The 18,849-nt window shown below is 53.8% G+C and overlaps 2 protein-coding genes across 3 annotated transcripts in view; both read right to left on the bottom strand.

The window, feature by feature from the left end:
* The window catches only part of LOC108543189 (uncharacterized), a 33,843-nt gene that overhangs the window by 2,754 nt on the left and 12,240 nt on the right, over nucleotides 1–18,849 (bottom strand). Inside the window, exon 3 of the mRNA XM_017893531.1 lies at nucleotides 17,996–18,769. Coding sequence (XP_017749020.1) covers nucleotides 17,996–18,769 — 774 coding nt within the window. The remainder of the gene's footprint in view (nucleotides 1–17,995; nucleotides 18,770–18,849) is intronic.
* On the bottom strand, nucleotides 4,040–18,843 carry TSKU (tsukushi, small leucine rich proteoglycan). Of its 2 annotated transcripts, XM_017893579.1 has the most exons (3): nucleotides 18,762–18,811; nucleotides 17,366–17,833; nucleotides 4,040–6,586 (listed from the first exon to the last, which is right to left on the bottom strand). In XM_017893579.1, exons 2-3 carry the CDS (start codon nucleotides 17,763–17,765, stop codon nucleotides 5,517–5,519), a joined length of 1,470 nt encoding a protein of 489 aa, XP_017749068.1. In that variant the 5' UTR covers nucleotides 17,766–17,833; nucleotides 18,762–18,811; the 3' UTR covers nucleotides 4,040–5,516. The 2 variants fall into 2 exon arrangements, with proteins under 2 accessions (XP_017749068.1, XP_017749069.1); XM_017893580.1 differs by lacking the exon at nucleotides 17,366–17,833 and having other exon boundaries at nucleotides 18,762–18,843.

Below are 18,849 nucleotides of genomic sequence, written 5' to 3'. Positions count from 1 at the left end.
AAGGAAGGAAGGAAGACAAAAAGAAACATAAATGTGTTTGTACCTCCAGTTCAGAACACTTTGACTATCTAATGGATATGCAAAAGAAAATAATAAATAGCTTTGGGAACTAAAGAATAAACACACAGGAATTTCCTTCCAAGCTCAACAAACACAATAATCCCTGTAGACAGAACCACTAGTACTTAAATAAATAAAGAGAAGAATAAACACAGGGCATGTGACTTAACTGGATAGACATTTGCTGTCGTTAGAAGCTGAGCTATGGACTGACATTGGGTATTGATGCACAGAGCAAGTATAATTGCAGTTAGCTACCAGTGAACACTGGGCACTGATATACAGTGGACACTGCCTCCAACAGACATTTTCCCTTTGTGGACATTGGTCATTGGTGGAAGCTATCATTCATATGATAAACATTAGATATCAACCCACATTTGCACCCTGGTGAACATTAGCCAACAAGGAACACTGAACATTGATGGGCAAGGCCCTATTAGCCTATGATGACCTCTGTTATCACAGACATTGCCCTTGGTGGAGATTAGGTATGCGTGGGCGTTAGCACTGGTGGACTTTAAATTCTGTAAGCATATAAAGTGAGTAAGGGGTAGGCCTCTGCCCGCCATATTCCTGGCAGTCCAGAAAAACAGCTCATGAGCTGGTTTGGTGGCAGCTGGATGGTAGAATCTACCTCTTTAGCCACCTTTTCCCTCTGAAAGCCTTTTGGCCATGGCAATTTGGGGAAACCAGGGGATTGTGTGATAACAACAGAGGGACATTTCTGAATTTGGAAGAGTCTCATTGGCTTCCTGAACTACAGAGGGATTGGATTACACACAAATCCACACCTACTCTCTTCTGCCATCCTGACCAACACTGTCTGGGTGTTTGCCCCTCCTCTAGAAATGAGATAATCAAATCGCAGCAGGGCTGGCTTCTTGGGCAGTGAAACCATGGAAGGACCCTGTGCTTGGTTTAATGCTCTGTTCTTGTCATCTTGAAATCCTAATAACTTCGAACAAGGGGCCCCACATTTTCATTTGATACAGGCACAAATCATACAGGCAGTTCTGAAGCACAGAATCCTGGCCATGGACCATGGCAACTTACTCATCTCTGGGCCTCAGTTTCCCCATCTGTGAAAAGGGGCCAGGAGAGAAGGGACTTTAACTTTGAACTTCGGCTTTTTATACTCTAAGATCGAGAATCAACAGTCTGATTGGAGCTATGTAGAACTGCATTAACTTCTCCAATTTATTTGAAAATGAAAAAGCAATGGAATCCCAGTGCTCTCTGGTCTCTCAGGGCACCTCTACCCTCTCTGATTCATGGGGTTTACACAGCTGGCCCAGCCCCTGGGGTAGGACAAGGAAGAATGTCAGAATTGCCATCTGACAGATAAAGCCTGGCCTATGCTGGTTTCTTCAACTGTATAGTGACAAAAAACCTGGTGCAGTTGTGAGGAGATGATGGCATGTACCCAAAGCATGAGGAACACATAACCATAGCTGGCCGCTGCATTACTATGAAAGGCATAAAGAGACTGGTGACCCTGCTGACCCAGGATGGTGAGCTGGGCCACAGCTGACGGTGAGTACCTACTCCATGACCCTGTGGATTACCAGGTGTTGTTCTGTGATTCTACAGTCCCAGAACTTTACAAAATTCTTCAGTTCTGAGTGACAGTTATAAAAAACGGACTCAGACTACATGGCTCTGTAATCTACTTCATAACTCTATGAAGTTGAGCTCAGGAGTTCAAGACCAGCCTGGGCAACAAAACGAGATCTTGTCTACTAAAAAATAAAATATTAGCTGAGCATGGTGACACAAGCCTGTAGTCCCAGCTACTCGGAAGGCTCTATGAAGCTGGATGAGGGCAGGAAAGAGCACTTACAGGCTGTCATTTTGTGCCAGGCACAGTATTTGGTTCTCTACAAATGTTACTTCATTTCTTCTTCATAAAGTCCTGTGGAGGGAGCTATTTTCCCTTCCTTCCTTCCTTCCTTTCTCTCTCCCTCCCACCCTTCCTCCCTCCCTTCCTTTTTTTTTCAGGGTCTAGCTCTGTCACTCAGGCTGGAGTGCAGTGGCACAATCTCAGCTCACTGCAGCCTCAACCTCCCAGGATCAAGGAGATATTTCCTCTTTCTTTCTTTGTTTCTCTTTCTTTTTCTCTGTTTTCTTTTCTTTTCTTTTTTTTTTTTTTAAACAGGGTCTAGCTCTGTCGCCCAGCCTCCCAGGTTCAAGCCATCCTCCCACTTTAGCCTCCCAAGTAGCTGGGACTACAGGCGTCACCATGCCCGGTTAATTTTTAAATTTTTAAATTATGTTGCGCAGGCTAGTCCTAGTTTTGAATTCCTGAGCTCAAGCGATCCTCCTGCCTCAGCCTCCCAAAGTGCTCGGATTACAGGCAGGAGCCATCGTGCCCGGCCTTGAGGGGGATATTTTCATCCCTATTTTCCAGGTTCAGAGAAGTGAAGTGACCTGGTCAAAAATCACACAACTGGTTAGTGATGAACCCAAGATTTCAACCCTTTCTGTGAATTCCAAAACGGATTCTTTGCACTAATTTTCCTGATTGCGTAAGATTCGAAGGCCCTCGTCCTGAGCACCAGGGTTCCTGGAGGGTGGAGTAAGGCAGGGCGAGGGTAGTCCGGCAGGCGTGGAGGGACTGGCCTCATAAAGCAAACAGCGCAGCCCACTTTGTTCTGCAGCCGCCCTGGGCCTGGCTCCTGGCCCTGGGGTGTCTGGCCATGCGTGAGCACGAGATGGCGCTGCGGGCCGGGAGTGTCCGCAAGGGGAAGGAGGGGCGCGGGGACTCCCGGGTCGGCTAGGCCCGCCGGGGCTTCCACTCTCCTTATGGCTGGCAGGAGGCCAGGGTTGCAGGGTGCAGGGCAGGTTCCCCAACAGGAAGGACGAGCCCGCTCAGCGTGATGGCATCCACGCCCATGATCTCACTGGGCCTTCACCCTGCCCAGTTTTGCAGAGGAGGAAGCTGCAGCTCAGGCAGAGGTGACCTGCTCCAGAACTGATTGCCGCAGAAGCCCGCTCCTTCCCTTCGCTGCCTCCGCACTTTGGCCCTGTGTTTAAGGCCTTTTTGTTCCATGGCCCTCCCTCAAGGACTCCTTCCACAAGCGGGGACTTGGGAAAACCCTGACCCAGTGGCTGAAAGTACCGTGATCCCAACCTCCATCTGAAGCCTCTCTTGTCCCAGGAAATGTGGGGGAGGTGTAGAACAGGAGGACTGTGGGGGCCCGGAGTCTCACCCTGACCTCCCTCTCCCCCTCACCACCCTGCGCCATGCCTCAGCCCTTTCCTACCTTGACCGCTGGGTGCCAGCCTCGGACCCAGGGCCTCAGGTTGATACTTCTCCCTGGGGAGGCCTGATTACAAGATGGGCAAGCTCTCTACCAGTGCATATGGCCTGAATGTTCTGGGCACAGAGTAGGTATCAGGGAAAACCTGACATTAGTGATGATGGTAGACATTCCCTGTAGACTGGCCAGTTAGAAGGAAGAACTTGGTGACAGCAGAGCCACCCAGATGAGCTGCAAGCCTGATCTCTGTCAGTGGAAGTGTGCAAACAGGAGCTGGGGTACCATAGCAGTTGAAGCGCCAAGGAAGAACAAAATACTGTTGCAGTTCAGAGGAGAGAGGTGGGAGGGGCTAGGTAAGCTTCTGAGGACCGGCAGGCACTAGGTCTACTGGATGGGAAGGAGGTTGAGAGACAGGGGTGAGGACAAGGGCAAGGTCCCATAGTAACACCTGAGCAAGAGAACAGGTGTGCAAGGGCCTGCCTGGCATGCTCATGGCTATGGCTGGAGTTGGGGTGACAGGAACAGCGGGGAGGGCCGGGGGAGATGAGAGGTGAGCAGGGTGCAGGAACTCCCTCCCTCACGTCACCTTACTCCCCTAATCCTGAGATTATCAGGCTTTTCAGGGAGAACAAGCTGCCCAGGGCATGGCCTAACCTGATTCATCTTTGTGGCCCCAGAGCCCAGCCCAGGGATTGCCAGTGGACACTGGCTGAGTGAAGCAAAGAACTTTTTATGGTGTTTATTAAATCAAGGACCAGTCAGATAGATGATGGGCTAAGCAGGTGGGGGAAGACAGAGCTCACTGCCCTGTGGGGTCTCTGTGGGCCAGCCCCTGATGCCCACGTGGCCACTGATGCCCAGCTTCCCCCAACACCACAACACAGGCCCAGGACAATATCACAAAAGTGAACAAATGCAACCTTTTTCTGCTTTTACAAATGACATGTCTCCATCCCCCGCCAGCAGGGGTGGGGCAGGCGGGTTGAAAGTGATAGTCCATTAAAAAGGCAACAACTTTTATAAAATGAAGACTAAGGAAACAGCCCAGGGTTTGGAAGCTGAGATGCTACCCTGGGGGTCGAGCATAGACATGGGTGGGGGAGACCTTGCCTCCTTTCACGGCATTCCTGGGAGGGTGACAAGGGCTGTTGCACTCAGGGCCAGTGGGGACTGAATCCAGGAGGCCCCTTGGAGCTCCCGGCCAGATGAGGCTCCAGAACTGCAGCAACTCCTTGGAGCAGTATCTAGAGGATGCTCAGGGGAAAATGGGTAGGTTTCCAGTCTGGATGCTGGGGGACCCCAACCCAGGGTGAGAAACTGGCTAGGCTAGAACCCATGTGCCCTAAAGCTTCCAGAGGCTCCGAAGGGCAGAGTGACTTAGCCCATGCCACACAGCTGGTCACCAGGCCCACAGTCACACTTGTGAGGCTCTTGCCTGTCCTGCTGCTGCTACTCCTGTGCTAATGGGGAATGGGCAAGGGCAGCAAGGGGAGCCCAGGTGGGGAGGGTGGGGCTTATTAGAGGAGACAAGAAAGTACAATGGGCCCAGCTGGGAGGCCAGAGGCTGTGCTCCAGTCATGCCACTGCCCCCTAGGAACTCAGATTAGCCTTTTTCCTTCTCAAGGCCTCAGTTTCCCCATCTGTCACATGAGAAGGGTGGACTTGATTCTTTGCAATTCCTTCTACCATTAAGGTTCTAGGGAAATAGAAAAGGAGGAAGTGGGTCTCACGGCCTCATGGCAAAGAAAGGGCTATGTTAGAAAAGAAACTCATGCCCCTGAGTGACTGGGCCACGGGCCCAAGGGGACACTCAGCCCAGTGGACCTGAACTCTGCCTTGCAGCAGGGGGTTGCAGCCACCCTCTGCCCATCTCGGGTCAGGCCGGCCCAGCCATGAGGGAAGGCACTTGGGGGATAAGTGGGGAAGAGAAGCAGGAGGGGACCAGAGTCTGGTTTGGCATCGAAGTCCCTCTGCTCATGGTTTGGGGGAGCAATGTAGACAAAGGGGTGAGACTTTGCTGTTAGGTGTGACTCCCAGGTCCAAAGCCTCTCCTAGGCCCACAACTCCTGCAGTGACGCTGCAACATAGGCCTGCGGGCTCCCCACTGGTGTTGGCACATGGAACATAAGTCATTCGGGACCAGAAGCAGCCCAGGACAGCAGTCTGCTATGTGGCCCTGGGCCACACCATTCGTCACAAGATGTTGGGCCCCCTAGCAGCAGATTCCCGGGTGTCTACGCAGTGCAGGGCCACCTTGGGGCTGGAGCCAGGCCTCCGGGGGTAGGCACCCTCCCGCACCAGGCGCCGGCACCACACATCCTGGCCCACGCTGACACTCTGCAGTGCCGGGAGGTGGAGAAGCAGCGCCTCAGGGAGGGGCACCAGGTTGGTGCCCGAAAGGTCCAGCTCCTGCAGGGAGCTCAGGCCTGAGAACACCTCAGCTCCTGCCCAGCTGAGCTTGGGGTTGCCCGACAGGTCCAGGACCTGCAGTTCTGGTAGCTCATGGAAGCCATAGGGCGCCAGCTCAGGGAGCCTCTGCAGGCTGGCCAGAGACAGGTGTGTAAGGCCTGCCAGCCCCGCGAAGGCACCCGGACCAATGACAGCTAGAGGGTTCCCATCCAGGCTCAGGTAGCGCAGGGGCAAGTCTTGGAGGTTGGGCACAGCATGGAGCCGGTTCCAGGCCAGGTTCAGGCTCTGAATGGTGGGCGCAGGCAGGCCGGCCCTTGCGGGGTGGGGCACGAGGCGGTGAATGAGGTTGTGGGAGAGGTCCACGTGTAGTGCCCGGCCCTGACTGTGGGTCGTGAAGGCAGACACTGAGACCTCCCGGAGCTGGTTGTAGCTAAGGTTCACGTCACTCAGGGGTGAGCTGGTGAAGCTCTCGGCTGGCAGGGCTGTCAGGCCATTGTGGCTGAGGTCAAGCGACTCCAGGTAACGAAGGCGGGAGAAGGCAGTGGGTGAGATGCTGGTGAGCAGGTTGTGGCTGAGATCCAGGCCAGCCAGCGTCGTGTAGCCCGGCCCCGCCAACACCGACTCGTTCACCATCTCTAGCCGGTTGGAGGACAGGTCCAAGTGGGTTGTGTCCAGAGGGATGGGCACTGGCATGATGTGGGGGCCCAAGCCACTGCAATCCACCCGAGTCAGGCTGAAGCTGTCGAAAAGGCCGAAGGTCTCCACCTCGCACTGGCACCCAGGAAAGCATGGCCGGGTTGTCTGGGCCCCACTCACGGCCAGCAGAAGCAGCAGGGGCCACGGCATGGTGGGGGCTAGAAAGAGAGCCATGGGTGAGGACTGAATGCACCAGATGGTCTAAACCCACCGCACAGAACATGAGCCCAGTCTAGACACCGTTGGAAGGTGTCACAGGCCCCAACCTCCTGGAATGCTTCCTGGAACACTCCCCAGAGTTCCTAGACCCAGTTCCTCTCTGGCCTCTGCCTCTCCATCTGTATGGTAAAGGGGCGTGAGGCTAGGTGGTGAATTTTCAACTAGAAGAAGCAGACTCCTTTCTTAAACAAGAGCAGCAGATGAAGGCAGGCCTGGTCTAGCTGAAGTGAGGGGGACCTGAAGCCCTCCACTTCTGCCCACCATCCCTGCCTAGGGTGTTAGGAAACCCACCAGACTAGACGGCTTCTCGGGCTGGCCTCTCCAGCTCTGATGGTCCAGAGTCCCTGGGTTGGTCTAGACCCCGACCCCCGGGTGAGGGGCTCATCCACTGGGCTGAGGGTAGGGTGTGCCCAGGGTGCCCCATTCTCTGCTGAGCAAGTGTTATGTGTCAGGTGCTGTTCTGGCTGCCCCACAGCACAGTCACATCTGACCCTCACGACCCCCTTGCAAGGCAGAAAATTCTCTGTTTTACCAAAAGGGACTGGGCCTTACGTTAAGACACTTTTGGACAGCCACACAACAGAGTGGAGTGGCACTAGAGGGGACACTGACAGACAAAGCACCGCCCACTGCTGTGGTCTGGCTGGGGCTGAGCCAGGCCTGAGACCCACACTCCAGACTTCAAGACCAGGGCTCCCTCCCTGCAATGGGGCCTGCAGTGACTACCCCACCGCACCCCTACTCCACCTGCCCTGTCCCCCTAGCCTGTCATCCAGAGGCAGGATCTTCCCTTCTCACTGGGCATCCTGGTGTCCAGCGTGGGTGTCTATACTCCCAGATGGGTTCTGGGGACACCTGTCCCGAGTACCTTTCCCCCTTACCCTGTCCCTTCCCCCAGCAGATTAAGCTACTACACCTCTTTCGTGCCTCCTTTAACCTTGGGCAGGCAATTAGGCTGCTCCCCCCATTATACAGATGAAGAAACAGAGGCTGAGAGAGGAATAGGGCTTTACCCCAAACTAGTAAAATGCAGGGCAGGAATGGGACCCAGGCCTGCTATACTCCAATTCCTATATTCATATGCATTGCCTCCAGTTGGACTGGCAGAGTAGCTGGTGGAGAGGCAGGATGCAGGAGGGGCTTTTCCCACTGACACATACTATGGCACGAGCCAGTGTCCCTCCTCAGATCTCAGTTCCCTCTGTACAATTACAGTGGTGGCTGCCACAGATGCCGGGCGCTACATATGTGTTGTCACATCTAGTGGTCACACCACCCACTGCTGTTGGATTCAAAGCCTGTGTTCACGTCCACTGTAGCTCCTGGGATGCTGGTGCTCAGTGGTGCTAGCATGAGAAGCAGAGGGCTGGGCAGTGGGAGCCTCTAACTAGACGAATTGGATAGTCTGTGGTCACCCCTGCCCTGCACAGCGGCCTGCAGTCTGGGAGACAGAAGGCACTAAGCTTCCTTCTAGCAGGGTTCTTCATCTGGGTGGCCCTGCTCTGGGCCCCCTGCCCTCCTGCCCATCCCTCCCTCTGCCCTTCAGGAAGGAGGTGAGATGGGGGGAGGAGATGGACCAGGGACCTGCCCCGCTTCCAGACTGGAAGGTGGGTGGGGAGGGAGGGAGCAGGATTGTATTACCAGCCTTGCATGAAACTTTAAAGAGCTAGCCACTTGATCTGCACTCTGGCTTTGCCCAGGGGCAGGGAAAAGTGGGACTCTTCTCCCCTGCCCCCATCCCCATGTAGGCCCCTCCTCTCCCACCTCTTTCTTTTGTAGAGGCCAATTTCAGGATTAAATCCAGCCCAGGTGCGTCCTGGGCATGGTCCCAACCAAGGCAGGACAGAGTGTTCCAATGTCTGGAACCAAAAGGAAAATATTAAGTTGCTCCAGGCCCCCTTTGTTCCCCTGGGTGAGCTCCTCACCGCAGGGCTCATTACCACCAAAGGCCCCACCTCCCCTGCTAAACTGATCTGCTCATTCATACCCACCCTTCCTGGGGTTTAAACAAACACCACAAAGGCCCCAAGATTACCCTTTGATTCCCAGAGGGGATTATACAAGGGGTCCGTGAAATGCCAAATGGCCTCGTATGAGCTCCCACTTACATAACCAGCAACTCAAAACACTGCCCAAATCCACTCCCACCAGAGGGGACCTCTCGCTGACCCTCTTAAAGTCTCAGCCTTGTCCTCTGCACTAAAGGGTGGCAATTTCTGCCCTGCCCTCTTCACCTAAGTTGATTAACCCTTACTGCCAACTGTGAAGGGCTGTGCACATGCACAGGGCGGTCATAACCCAGCAGCCAGAAGATACAGAACTGAGGCAATGGTAGTAACAGCCGATATAAAGAGGCACCTGATGTAAAGAGGCAGGAGTTACCTAGGTAACTGTTCGCAGATGCTCCCAGGGCACTGGACTAGGTTCCTTGCTCAGCCCTGCACAGTGGACACCTCTCCCGGGGTTCCTGCTCTGTGCCGGGCCTATGCCCAGGGCTGGGCATTGGCAGTGGGAAGTGCCAACAATGACAGTCAGGGCCAGTCCTCACTCTCTGCTAGTGCTGGACACACATGCTTTCATTCAGTCCACACAGTCACTCTGTGAGCCAGCAGTCTCATCCCCATTTTAGAGCAGAGGAACTGAAGATGGGAAAAGGAAGGTGGCTGACCATCTTTAGCAGGAGTGACTTGCTACACTGTGCAACTCTGGGAAGTTGTATTAGTCTGTTTTCATGCTGCTGATAAAGACATACCCAAGACTGGGCAATTTACAAAAGAAAGAGGTTTAATTGGACTTACAATTCCACGTGGCTGGGGAAGGTCTAACAATCATGGTGGAGGGCGAAAGGCACTTCTTACATGGCAGTGGCAAGAAAGAATGAGGAGGAAGCAGAAGCTGAAACCCCTGATAAACCCGTCAGATCTCATGAGACTTATTCACTATCATGAGAATAGCTTGGGAAAGACTGGCCCCCATGATTCAATTACTTCCCACTGGGTCCCTCCCACAACAAATGGGAATTCTGGGAGATACAATTCAAGTTGAGATTTGGGTTTGGGCACAGCTAAACTGTATCATTCCCACCCCTGGTCCCTCCCAAATCTCATGTTCTCACATTTTAAAACCAATCATGCCTTCCCAACAGTCCCCCAAAGTCTTAACTCATTTCAGTATTAACCCAAAAGTCCACAGTCCAACGTCTCATCTGAGACAAGTCTCTTCCACCTATGAGCCTGTAAAACCAAAAGCAAGTTAGTTACTTCCTAGATACAATGGGGGTACAGGCATTGGGTAAACATAGCTGTTCCACATGAAGAAATTAGCCAAAACAAAGGGGCTACAGGACCCAGGCAAGTTCAAAATCCAGCAGGGCAGTCAAATCTTAAAGTTCCAAAATGATCGCCTTTGACTCCATATCTTGCATATCTGAGTCATGCTGATGCAAGAGGTGGGTTCCCATGGTCTTGGGCAGCTCCACCCCGTGGCTTTGCAGGGTACCTTTCTGGCTGCTTTCACGGACTGGCATTGAGTGTCTGCAGCTTTTCCAGGTGCACAGTGCAAGCTGTTGGTGGATCTGCCATTCTGCGGTCTAGAGGATGGTGCCCCTCTTCTCATAGCTCCACTAGGCGGTGCCCCAGTAGGGACTCTACTGTGACCCCACATTTCCTTTCTGCACCACCCTTGCAGAGGTTCTCCATGAGGGTCCCACCACTGCAGCAAACTTTTGCCTGGGCATCCAGGTGTTTCCATACATCTTCTGAAATCTAGGCAGAGGTTCCCAAACCTCAATTCTTGACTTCTGTGCACCCACAGGCTCCACACCATGTGGAAGCTGCCAAGTGCTGTTGAGCTTTGGTTTGGGTTTTGTAAAATGAACAATTATCTCCTTTTGTGGATCCTCAAAGAGATTGGGTCACCTGCCCAAGGCCAGTGAATGATGGTTCTGGGACCTGCCAAGTCTTGGGGCTTGCACCCTCTGAAGCCATGGCTGAGCTGTACCTTGGCCCCTTTTAGTCATGGCTGGAGCATCTGGGACACAGGACACCAAGTCCCTAGGCTGCACACAGCATGGAGATCCTGGGCCTGGCCCGAGAAACCCTTTTTTTCCTCCTACACCTCCAGGCCTGTGATGAGAAGGGCTGCCTTGAAGAACTCTGACATGCCCTGGTGACATTTTCCCCATTGTCTTGGGAATTAACATTCAGCTCCAAGTTACTTATGCAAATTTCTGCAGCTGGCTTAAATGTCTCCTCAGAAAATGGGATTTTCTTTTCTAATGCATTGTCAAGCTACAAATTTTCCAAACTTTTATGCTCTGCTTCCCTTATGAAACAGAATGCCTTTAACAGCACCCAGGTCACCTCTTGAATGCTTTGCTGCTTAGAAATTTCTTCTGCTAGATACCCTAATCATAACTCTCAAGTTCAAAGTTCCACAAATCTCTAGGGCAGGAGCAAATTGCTGCTGTCTCTTTGCTAAAACATAACAAGAGTCACTTTTGCTCCAGTTCCCAACAAGTTCCTCATTTCCATCTGAGACCACCTCAGCCTGGACTTTATTGTCCACATTGTCATCAGGATTTGGGGCAAAGCCATTCAACAAGTCTCTAGGAAGTTCCAAGCTTTCCCGCATTTTCCTGTCCTCTTCTGAACCCTCCAAACTGTTTCAACCTCTGCCTGTTACCCAGGTCCAAAGTTGCTTCCATATTTTGGGTATCTTTTCAGCAACGCCCCACTCTACTGGTACCAATTTACTGTACTAGTCCTTTTTCATGCTGCTGATAAAGACATACCCGAGACTGGGCAACATAAAAAAGAAAGAGGTTTAATTGAACTTAACAGTTCCACGTGGCTGGGGAAGGTCTCACAATCATGGCAGAGGGCAAAAGGCACTTCTTACATGGCAGTGGCAAAAGAGAATGAGGAGGAAGCAAAAGCTTCCTGTATTCAATTACCTCCCACTGGGTCCCTCCCACAACACATGGGAATTCTGGGAGAGACAATTCAAGTTCAGATTTGGGTGGGGGCACAGCCAAACCATATCAGAAGTCATGGAGAGTGAAAATGGAGTTAACAATCCCTTCCTCAAGGAGTTGCCGCAAGGGCTAGAGATTGCTTGTGTGAAACACCCAGCACAGTGCCAGGACACTGACAGATGTGCAGCCAATGGTAGACTGAGACACAGTCACCAACTACGTCCCTCCCCACACTCTGGGACACTCACAGGGAGGTGACAGGGCAACTGTACCTGGTGACAAGATAAGTCCTGCAGGACTGTCAGGAGCCCTAGGTCTCAGTGCCTGTTCTGCCATGGACTGTCCTCATCTCATCTCTGAACAAGTCTCTTCCCCTTTCTGTGCCTCAGTTTCCAGCTTCACATTAAGAGGTTCAGTTTAGATAATCCAACTCCAGGGTTTTGGGATTTTAAAGTTTAACAAAAGCACATTCATTATCCTAAATTTCTAAATTTCTACTAAGTATATACAAAGCACTGGGCTAAGCCAGGAGGGAGTGGGGAGTAGGGGGCAGGGGGTGGTGGTGACGAGACAGATACTAGGGTCCCTGTCCTGATGGGGCTTACAGACCAGCAATGAGAATAGAAGACCAACTTATAACAAGATCACTAACACCAGCTTTGGACCCAGGAGACTAGGGCTCTAGTCCTAGGTCTGCCACTATCTGTGTGACCTTCCCTGTTTTCTTTATTTCTTTGAGCCTTGATTTTCTTATCTGTGTAACAGTATTCACATTGCCTCCCTCTGGGACCCGTACTCTACCCCCAGGAGAAAGAGAAATGAAGACTGGTAGCCACCAAAGAAGGCTGAGAAGGAAAGGGATCTTTCGGTCAAGATTCAACATTTTTTTCCAAACCATGACCTGCAGATAAAAGATACCCACTGATTGACCAGATTATATAACACAAGAACAGGAGGACAAGGGCTTAGAAACCACATCCATCTGTGGATTGGGGGATATACTGTAAGACCTTCCAGTGCAAGGGCCATGAATCATGCATTGTTGGGCCCATGGGGCCAGGTCCACAGTGACTCTAAGTTTGCTGATGGTCTGCAAGGACAAAGAGTAAATGTTACGGCCCCAACAGGCCCCAGGCAGGTCTCCCCAGGTGACACCTCACACACTGCTATGAGACATCTCTAAAACAGCTTTGGCCACATCACTCTCCTTACCAGAAACCTCTTGGGTTCTGCTTTTTACTTATAGAAATCAAGTTCTCCCATGCACGAGGCACCTGCAAGTTGTCACCACCTTCTTCTCCCCTCCTACCTGTCCCCAGCCCCCCATGTGGATTTGAACCCTCCTTGACAGCCAGAGTGGGAACAGCCTTCACCTTGATGGACTCTGAACAACTCTCACCCTCTGCTAACACATCTCCAAAGTTGGAGAATTCCAGGGCTTTGGAGCTAGACGGCCCCTTGGGGATCATGGGTGACTGGGGCCCGGAGAGGGGCAGTGACAGCAAGGAATGGCAGAGCAGGGCCCAGGACCTAGGACCTGATGCCTCATGTGACTGCCAGAACTGCATGCATCCATCCTGCCTGCCCCTGGCCTGCTCCCAGCAGAACAAAGCCTGTTCTGTCCACTCAGTCCCCCCCACCCCTCCCTCCTGGCCTCTCACCCCACAGGCTACCCACAGGCCTCCTTCAGTAAATTCTCTGCCATGAGTTACCTGCTGTTTTCCTACTTGATGTGTGAGCAGCATGGGGCAGTGCCATGCCTACTTTAACTGTGTGTTCTTTCCCCCACCTGGGATCAGAGCCAGGCCTAGAGGGTGCGTGGAGGAAGAGCAGGATGAACCGGTCAACTGCAAGACCCAGACAAGATGTGAACCTAGCTCTGTACCCACCAGCCTTGGGTAAGTCTTGGGACCCGCTCCGAGGGTCCTCAGCAGGGCTAAGAGCACAGGATTGTTGAAAGAATTAAGTGACCGAATGGCAGGCATTCCACTCACTATCTGCTATACAAGTACTCAATGTGTGGTAGACAATGACGGTGATTTGTTAAGCCTTCTAAAGGCAGTCACCATGTGATCCTTCATGTTCCTCCCCAACCAAGTTCCTAGTGCAGCCCAGGAGTGCAGCAGGTCCGAGACTGCCTGTGATGACATTCTCCAGTCACTTCCCTGGTGTCTGCTGATAAGGACAGCTCTCTGGGTGTTGGGTTCCAGATTGAACCCACCTGGCCCCAGCTGCCTGACCCTGGTGCTGCACTACAGCATCTCTGGTCTGTAAAGTTTTCCAGCTCCTCCCACTGCCCTCAACAACTTCCACAGGGCACTGTTGGCACAGGGCCCCACTGGCACAGAGCCCCAGCACCCTCCTGAGACTGGCCTTTGTCTCAACCGGCTGTTCCTCAATGCAGAGCTGCCTCCCACCCTGCTCCCCTCAGTCATGAGCTCACTCAAGCTGATGCCAAGGAAATCCCCAGGTGGACGGTTTTCAGAAATGTCCTGCCCTCCAACCACTTTGTCAGCTCTGGAAATGCAAGGCAGAAAGAATTTCAAGGCCAGACTCCCGGAGCCCCGAGGGCCAGCTCTTGCAACAGACCCGCTAATGCAGCACATCTGGACAAACACAGCAGCCCACCATGTGCTCTCCATCAGCATCTCACTTCTGCCTCACCACAGCCTTGACCCAGGGGATACTGTCCCTGTTTTGCAGACATGGGAATGGATGATATTCAGCTGGGAAGGAGAGGACCCAGGACTTAACCCCAGATGTCTTAGCTCCAAATCCACTCTGCCTCAGCTTCCAAATGAGCACATGTGCAAGACAGCTTAGACCTGGTCATGCTGAACTGTACTTACATGTTTACCTGTCTATCCTACTGTGGGCAGGGATGGTATTAGGTTCCTTTTTATGCCCTTGAAGCTGAGCACCGAGCCTGGTACAGAGCAGACACCATGTGAAGATGCACCAAGCATCTAGAATACCGCTACCTCACCAAAGGACACCTCTCAACCTCTCCCATGCTTCCTCAACTACCATCTGTTCAGTCACCCTGCAGAATCAGCAGGTTAGACGGCATCGTATCTACTTTACAGCTGCGTAAAGAAGTCCACAGAGATTCTGTGATCTGTCCAGAGTCACACAGCCAGAGAGGATGGGGCTGGACCAGGACCCAGGTATTCTGACATCCAGTACCTGGTCTCCTCCATGACATGATCCCAGGGACCCGTAAGCCTAACAACTTACCCAAGGAGGAAAATCTACAGGGAGATGGGCAAGGCTCCCAATAGGATATTTTCCTTCCAGTATGTCTTCTTCCTGAAGATTTTCAAGTTCCCATCAACTTGAGGCAGCGTACATGGACACACGAGGAGGCGCTACGGGGCAGAGGGCAAGGGTTCTGTAACCAGGCAGTCTGGGTTCCAACCCTACAGGGCCTTCACTGCTCTGAGGCTTGTTCGTGCCCTCACCCCTCTGAGTCCTCATCCGTAACATGGTGATATTCCCCATGCTGGTCCCAATGGGTCACTGTGATGATTACATGAGGCAAAGTGAAGACCCAGACCCGGCCTGGCACACACTGGTATTCACTGAATGTTGGTTCCTGTCCCCAGTGAGTGATTTTAGGGACCAGGGAAGAAAAAGGTGCTGTGACACCAGCAAATCCTGAGGCAAGGCAGGGGCTGAAGATGGAGAAGAATCCACAATTCATCCCAGAGGCCTTGGATCTTCTCTCCACATACCATCCAGGATCCCGGTGTGGCTACGAGGTGCTGACAAGGCACTCCCAGGAGACTGGGAAGGGCGAACTGGAAAGGTCTCAGAGGCCAAAGCAGGCAGAAGCTGCTGTGTTGCCTGTGACAGCATGAGGGCTCAGCATCAGATCCGCAGTTCCCCCTGGGTTGGTGGAATCACTGTCTTCCCTCTCCCACATCCCTAAGCTGGACAGTCACCTCCCACTGTCCAGGTCAGGCTCAGGAGACCTGCTGCAACAGCCTCACTCCTGGCCCCTGACTTCAACTGCCAGCCATGCTGGGCACCAGAATGCACTTCCCAACAGAAGACCAGGACCCTACCACAGCTCCCTCTTTCAAACCCATCCCACAGAGACAGCTTTCTAGTCTAGAGGCCTGTGACTTTTCTAGAGCCACCTGCCTTTTTGCACAGGTTGTTCCCTCTGATGAAGACAAAGATACCCTTCTTTGTCTACCAGCAAATTCTCATACATTTGATTCAAAAAGCCCCCTCCTCTGTGAGGCTTTCCCAGTCTAACCTGCCCCTCACCCAGGAAAGACCACCCATGCTGTGAGCTCCCATGGCCCTTGGGCTGCCCCTGTCAAGGTACTGGCCCACTTCTGTGGCCATCTACGAATCGGTGTAGATGGACAGAAAGCTCCCTTCTGCTTTGTGGGGAACATAACAATTGGTGCAACCCTGCAGGATGCTTAGGGCTCTGCCCGCTGGTGAAATCAGGTTTAGGACCAGAGTCAATGCTGTCTCTGCCTTCTATTGTCGGTGCAATCCAGTGAATTTCTGTCTACACAATGTAATACATAGTAGAAACCACTTTTCATTTATTTGCACATGTAATTCATCATCTTATTTAATACACCAGATCAGTGGAGCAAGAATTAATATCCTCACATTTTAAATAAGTTACTTGTCCCAGGCCACAGAGGTAGGAAGCAATGGGGTGGGAGTAAAATCCGGGTCCTTTGACTCTAAGAGGCTGGATCACTCTGCCTCCAGCTTGGTCTCCTGACCTCCAGCACCACCCACAAGCCAGAGACCGGTTTCACAGAATTACCAACCCCACCCTGCTGTATCTGTTTAAATCCTCCAGGAGCTCTCCATTGCCTACAAGGTCAAATCCCACTTCTCCGCCTGGCATTCAAGGCCTTGGTGATTTGGTCCCTGCCTTCCCAGCGTCAAGTTCAATTCCAGTTCACCACCCTCAAGACCTTGTGTCTGCCGATCCACCATGCGGACCACCTGTGCTGTTTTCATGCACAGGTCCTGCACATGCTGATCCTTTGGTGGGAGATACTTCCTGCCTCCCCTCTGTGTACCCACTGACTTCAAAACCGCAGCAGGAGGAACCTCCGGTGAGGCCCCTCCCCTGGGTTATTCCCACAGAACCCCTCTTAGGACTTGCTTTGGCCAGGGGGCTTTCAGGGAGGACTCAACCCTCTTTATGAAGTGTCCTCAGTGCCCAGGCCAGCCTTGCTCTGAAAAAGGAAGCATGAACTCTTAAGTGCATCCCCTGTGTTGACCCAAGAGTTATGATTAAGAAGAAAACTGATCTGGACTCTACCACCCACAAACTGTCATTTAAAAGTAAGAGGAGAAAAGGTCAATCCCCTCCCTTCCCTTTCCATTTTGACTCATTGATCAGCTTTTGCCTTTCCTGGTGTTGGAGGAAGGGTAGGTGGAAGCCTGGTGGCTGTAGCATTGCAGCCTTCCTGGGCAGCAAAGTAGTGCCTGGGAATAGGTCAGGTCAGAATGGAGGTGTAGGTTAAACATCAAAGTGTTTCTAGGTTCTGGGATCTGAAGCAGTCAGCCAGAACAGAAGAGGCTCTCAATACTTCCCCTTACAGAAGGGAAACTGAGGCCGGAGAGGGAAAGGAAAATGCCCACAGTTGTCTCTTTCCCAGGTTAGCGGCCTGTGCCCTTCCATCATGTCTGCAGCATCCGACAAAGCTCTAGGTTAAAGACTGGAGTGAGCGGTGGGGAGGAGGGTGTTTAGGGTTACCTTTGCGACTTAGGCTCAAAAGCCCAGCAGGCTCCTGCCGCTCTGAGCTCCCCCTTCTCCGGTCAGTCCCAGGCGCTGCAAGTCTAGACTTATCCGGAAGGCAGGGCGCACAACGATGAAAGAAGGATCGAAGGTCTTGAGTCACCTCCTCGCCAGGCCAAAAGTGGGCTGGCGCTGCTCTCCGCCCGGCTCCAGCAGCGCGGGTTATTCCCACCGCACGCCCCAAGCCGCGAGGGAGTTCTCGCCCTGTCCGTGCCAGAGTGACCGCGACTCCGCGAAGCTGAGCAACTTGCCAGCGCCGCACAGTGGGCCAGTGGCCGTCCCAGTTGAAACCTGTGTGTGCGAGGCTCCCACGGCCCCCAGCCCAGCTCCGGGTCCTGCGAGCCGGCGCCTCGGGCATGATCTGAACTGGCAGTCGCTCGCTCCCCTACCAGGTCGGAGGGTTGGTCCCCCTTTCCCGGGGGCGGGCTGCAAACGGAGAGCGGGTCTCAAAGCGGAGCCTGTCTCCCCACCAAACAGATACAACTCTCTGGGTCACACTCTTTCTAAGAAGCGCGGGGAGGGCAACGCCAGCCGCCCTGTCCCTTACTTTCCCCAGCCCAGGACCGGAGCCCGGGACCCACCTCTCACCTCCTCCTCCCAGCCGGGGTCTGCGGGGGAATCCGCACGCTCCTCCCAGCCCCTGCCCGGCCAGTCCCCAGGCGCTGCCGATCCCCCCGACCACCAATCCCATCGCAGCCCCTTGCGGTCCTGGGACCTCAGGAGGGGGAGGAGGAGGGCTGCCGGCGCCCCCGGCCGGGCTGCGGTGGGGAGGACTGGGGCTGTTGCCCGAGGAACCGGGAGAAAAGTTTGGAGCCAAGTCGTGGGCCCGAGTGGACAGCGGGGGAGCGGGGAGGTGGGGCGGAGTTGGGCTCTCAGCGCGCACACCCTCTGTGGACACCCAGCCCAGACACGTCGGCAGGCACCGACCACGTATGCGGACACACGCGATGCGCCCACCGACGCCCACAGCCAAGCGCAGGCCTGCAAACGTGGACACCGGCGCAAAGCAGCCGCGCAAAGCCACGGATACACAAAGGCACCGGCAGCAGCGCGTCCCCGACTGCAAATCCACAAAGACCCACAAACATGAGATGCACGTGTCCGCACAAAGACCCACACGACCCCCGGGCGGAGCCTTTGTCTCCCGCAAGCCCTCTCCCCTGGGTTCGCGTTCCTCACTCCCGCCCAGCCCCAGGCGTCCGGCTAAAGTTGAGGGGCCTTGGCGGGACCCAGCCCCGCCCCTGCAACCGGCGTCCCCCGCCCGCCCGCCGAAGGGGCCGCAAGGCTGGGGTCGGGGACTCGGGATCTTCACCCGGAGCGCGAACTCTCGCCCCGTCCGGGGACCCGCACCCACCTGGAAGCCTGCGCCGCAGCCGCCTCGGCACGCTCACCCCGGCGGCCCGGCCGCGGGCCCTCCGGCCGCCGCTTTTCTCCTCGCGGCG

The sequence above is a fragment of the Rhinopithecus bieti genome, unplaced genomic scaffold, assembly GCF_001698545.2.
Source record: "Rhinopithecus bieti isolate Rb0 unplaced genomic scaffold, ASM169854v2 scaffold_23868, whole genome shotgun sequence".
NCBI classification, from domain to species: domain Eukaryota; kingdom Metazoa; phylum Chordata; class Mammalia; order Primates; family Cercopithecidae; genus Rhinopithecus; species Rhinopithecus bieti.
The sequence above is the reverse complement of the archived record's forward strand: the minus strand, read 5'-3'. Positions and strand labels throughout refer to the sequence as shown.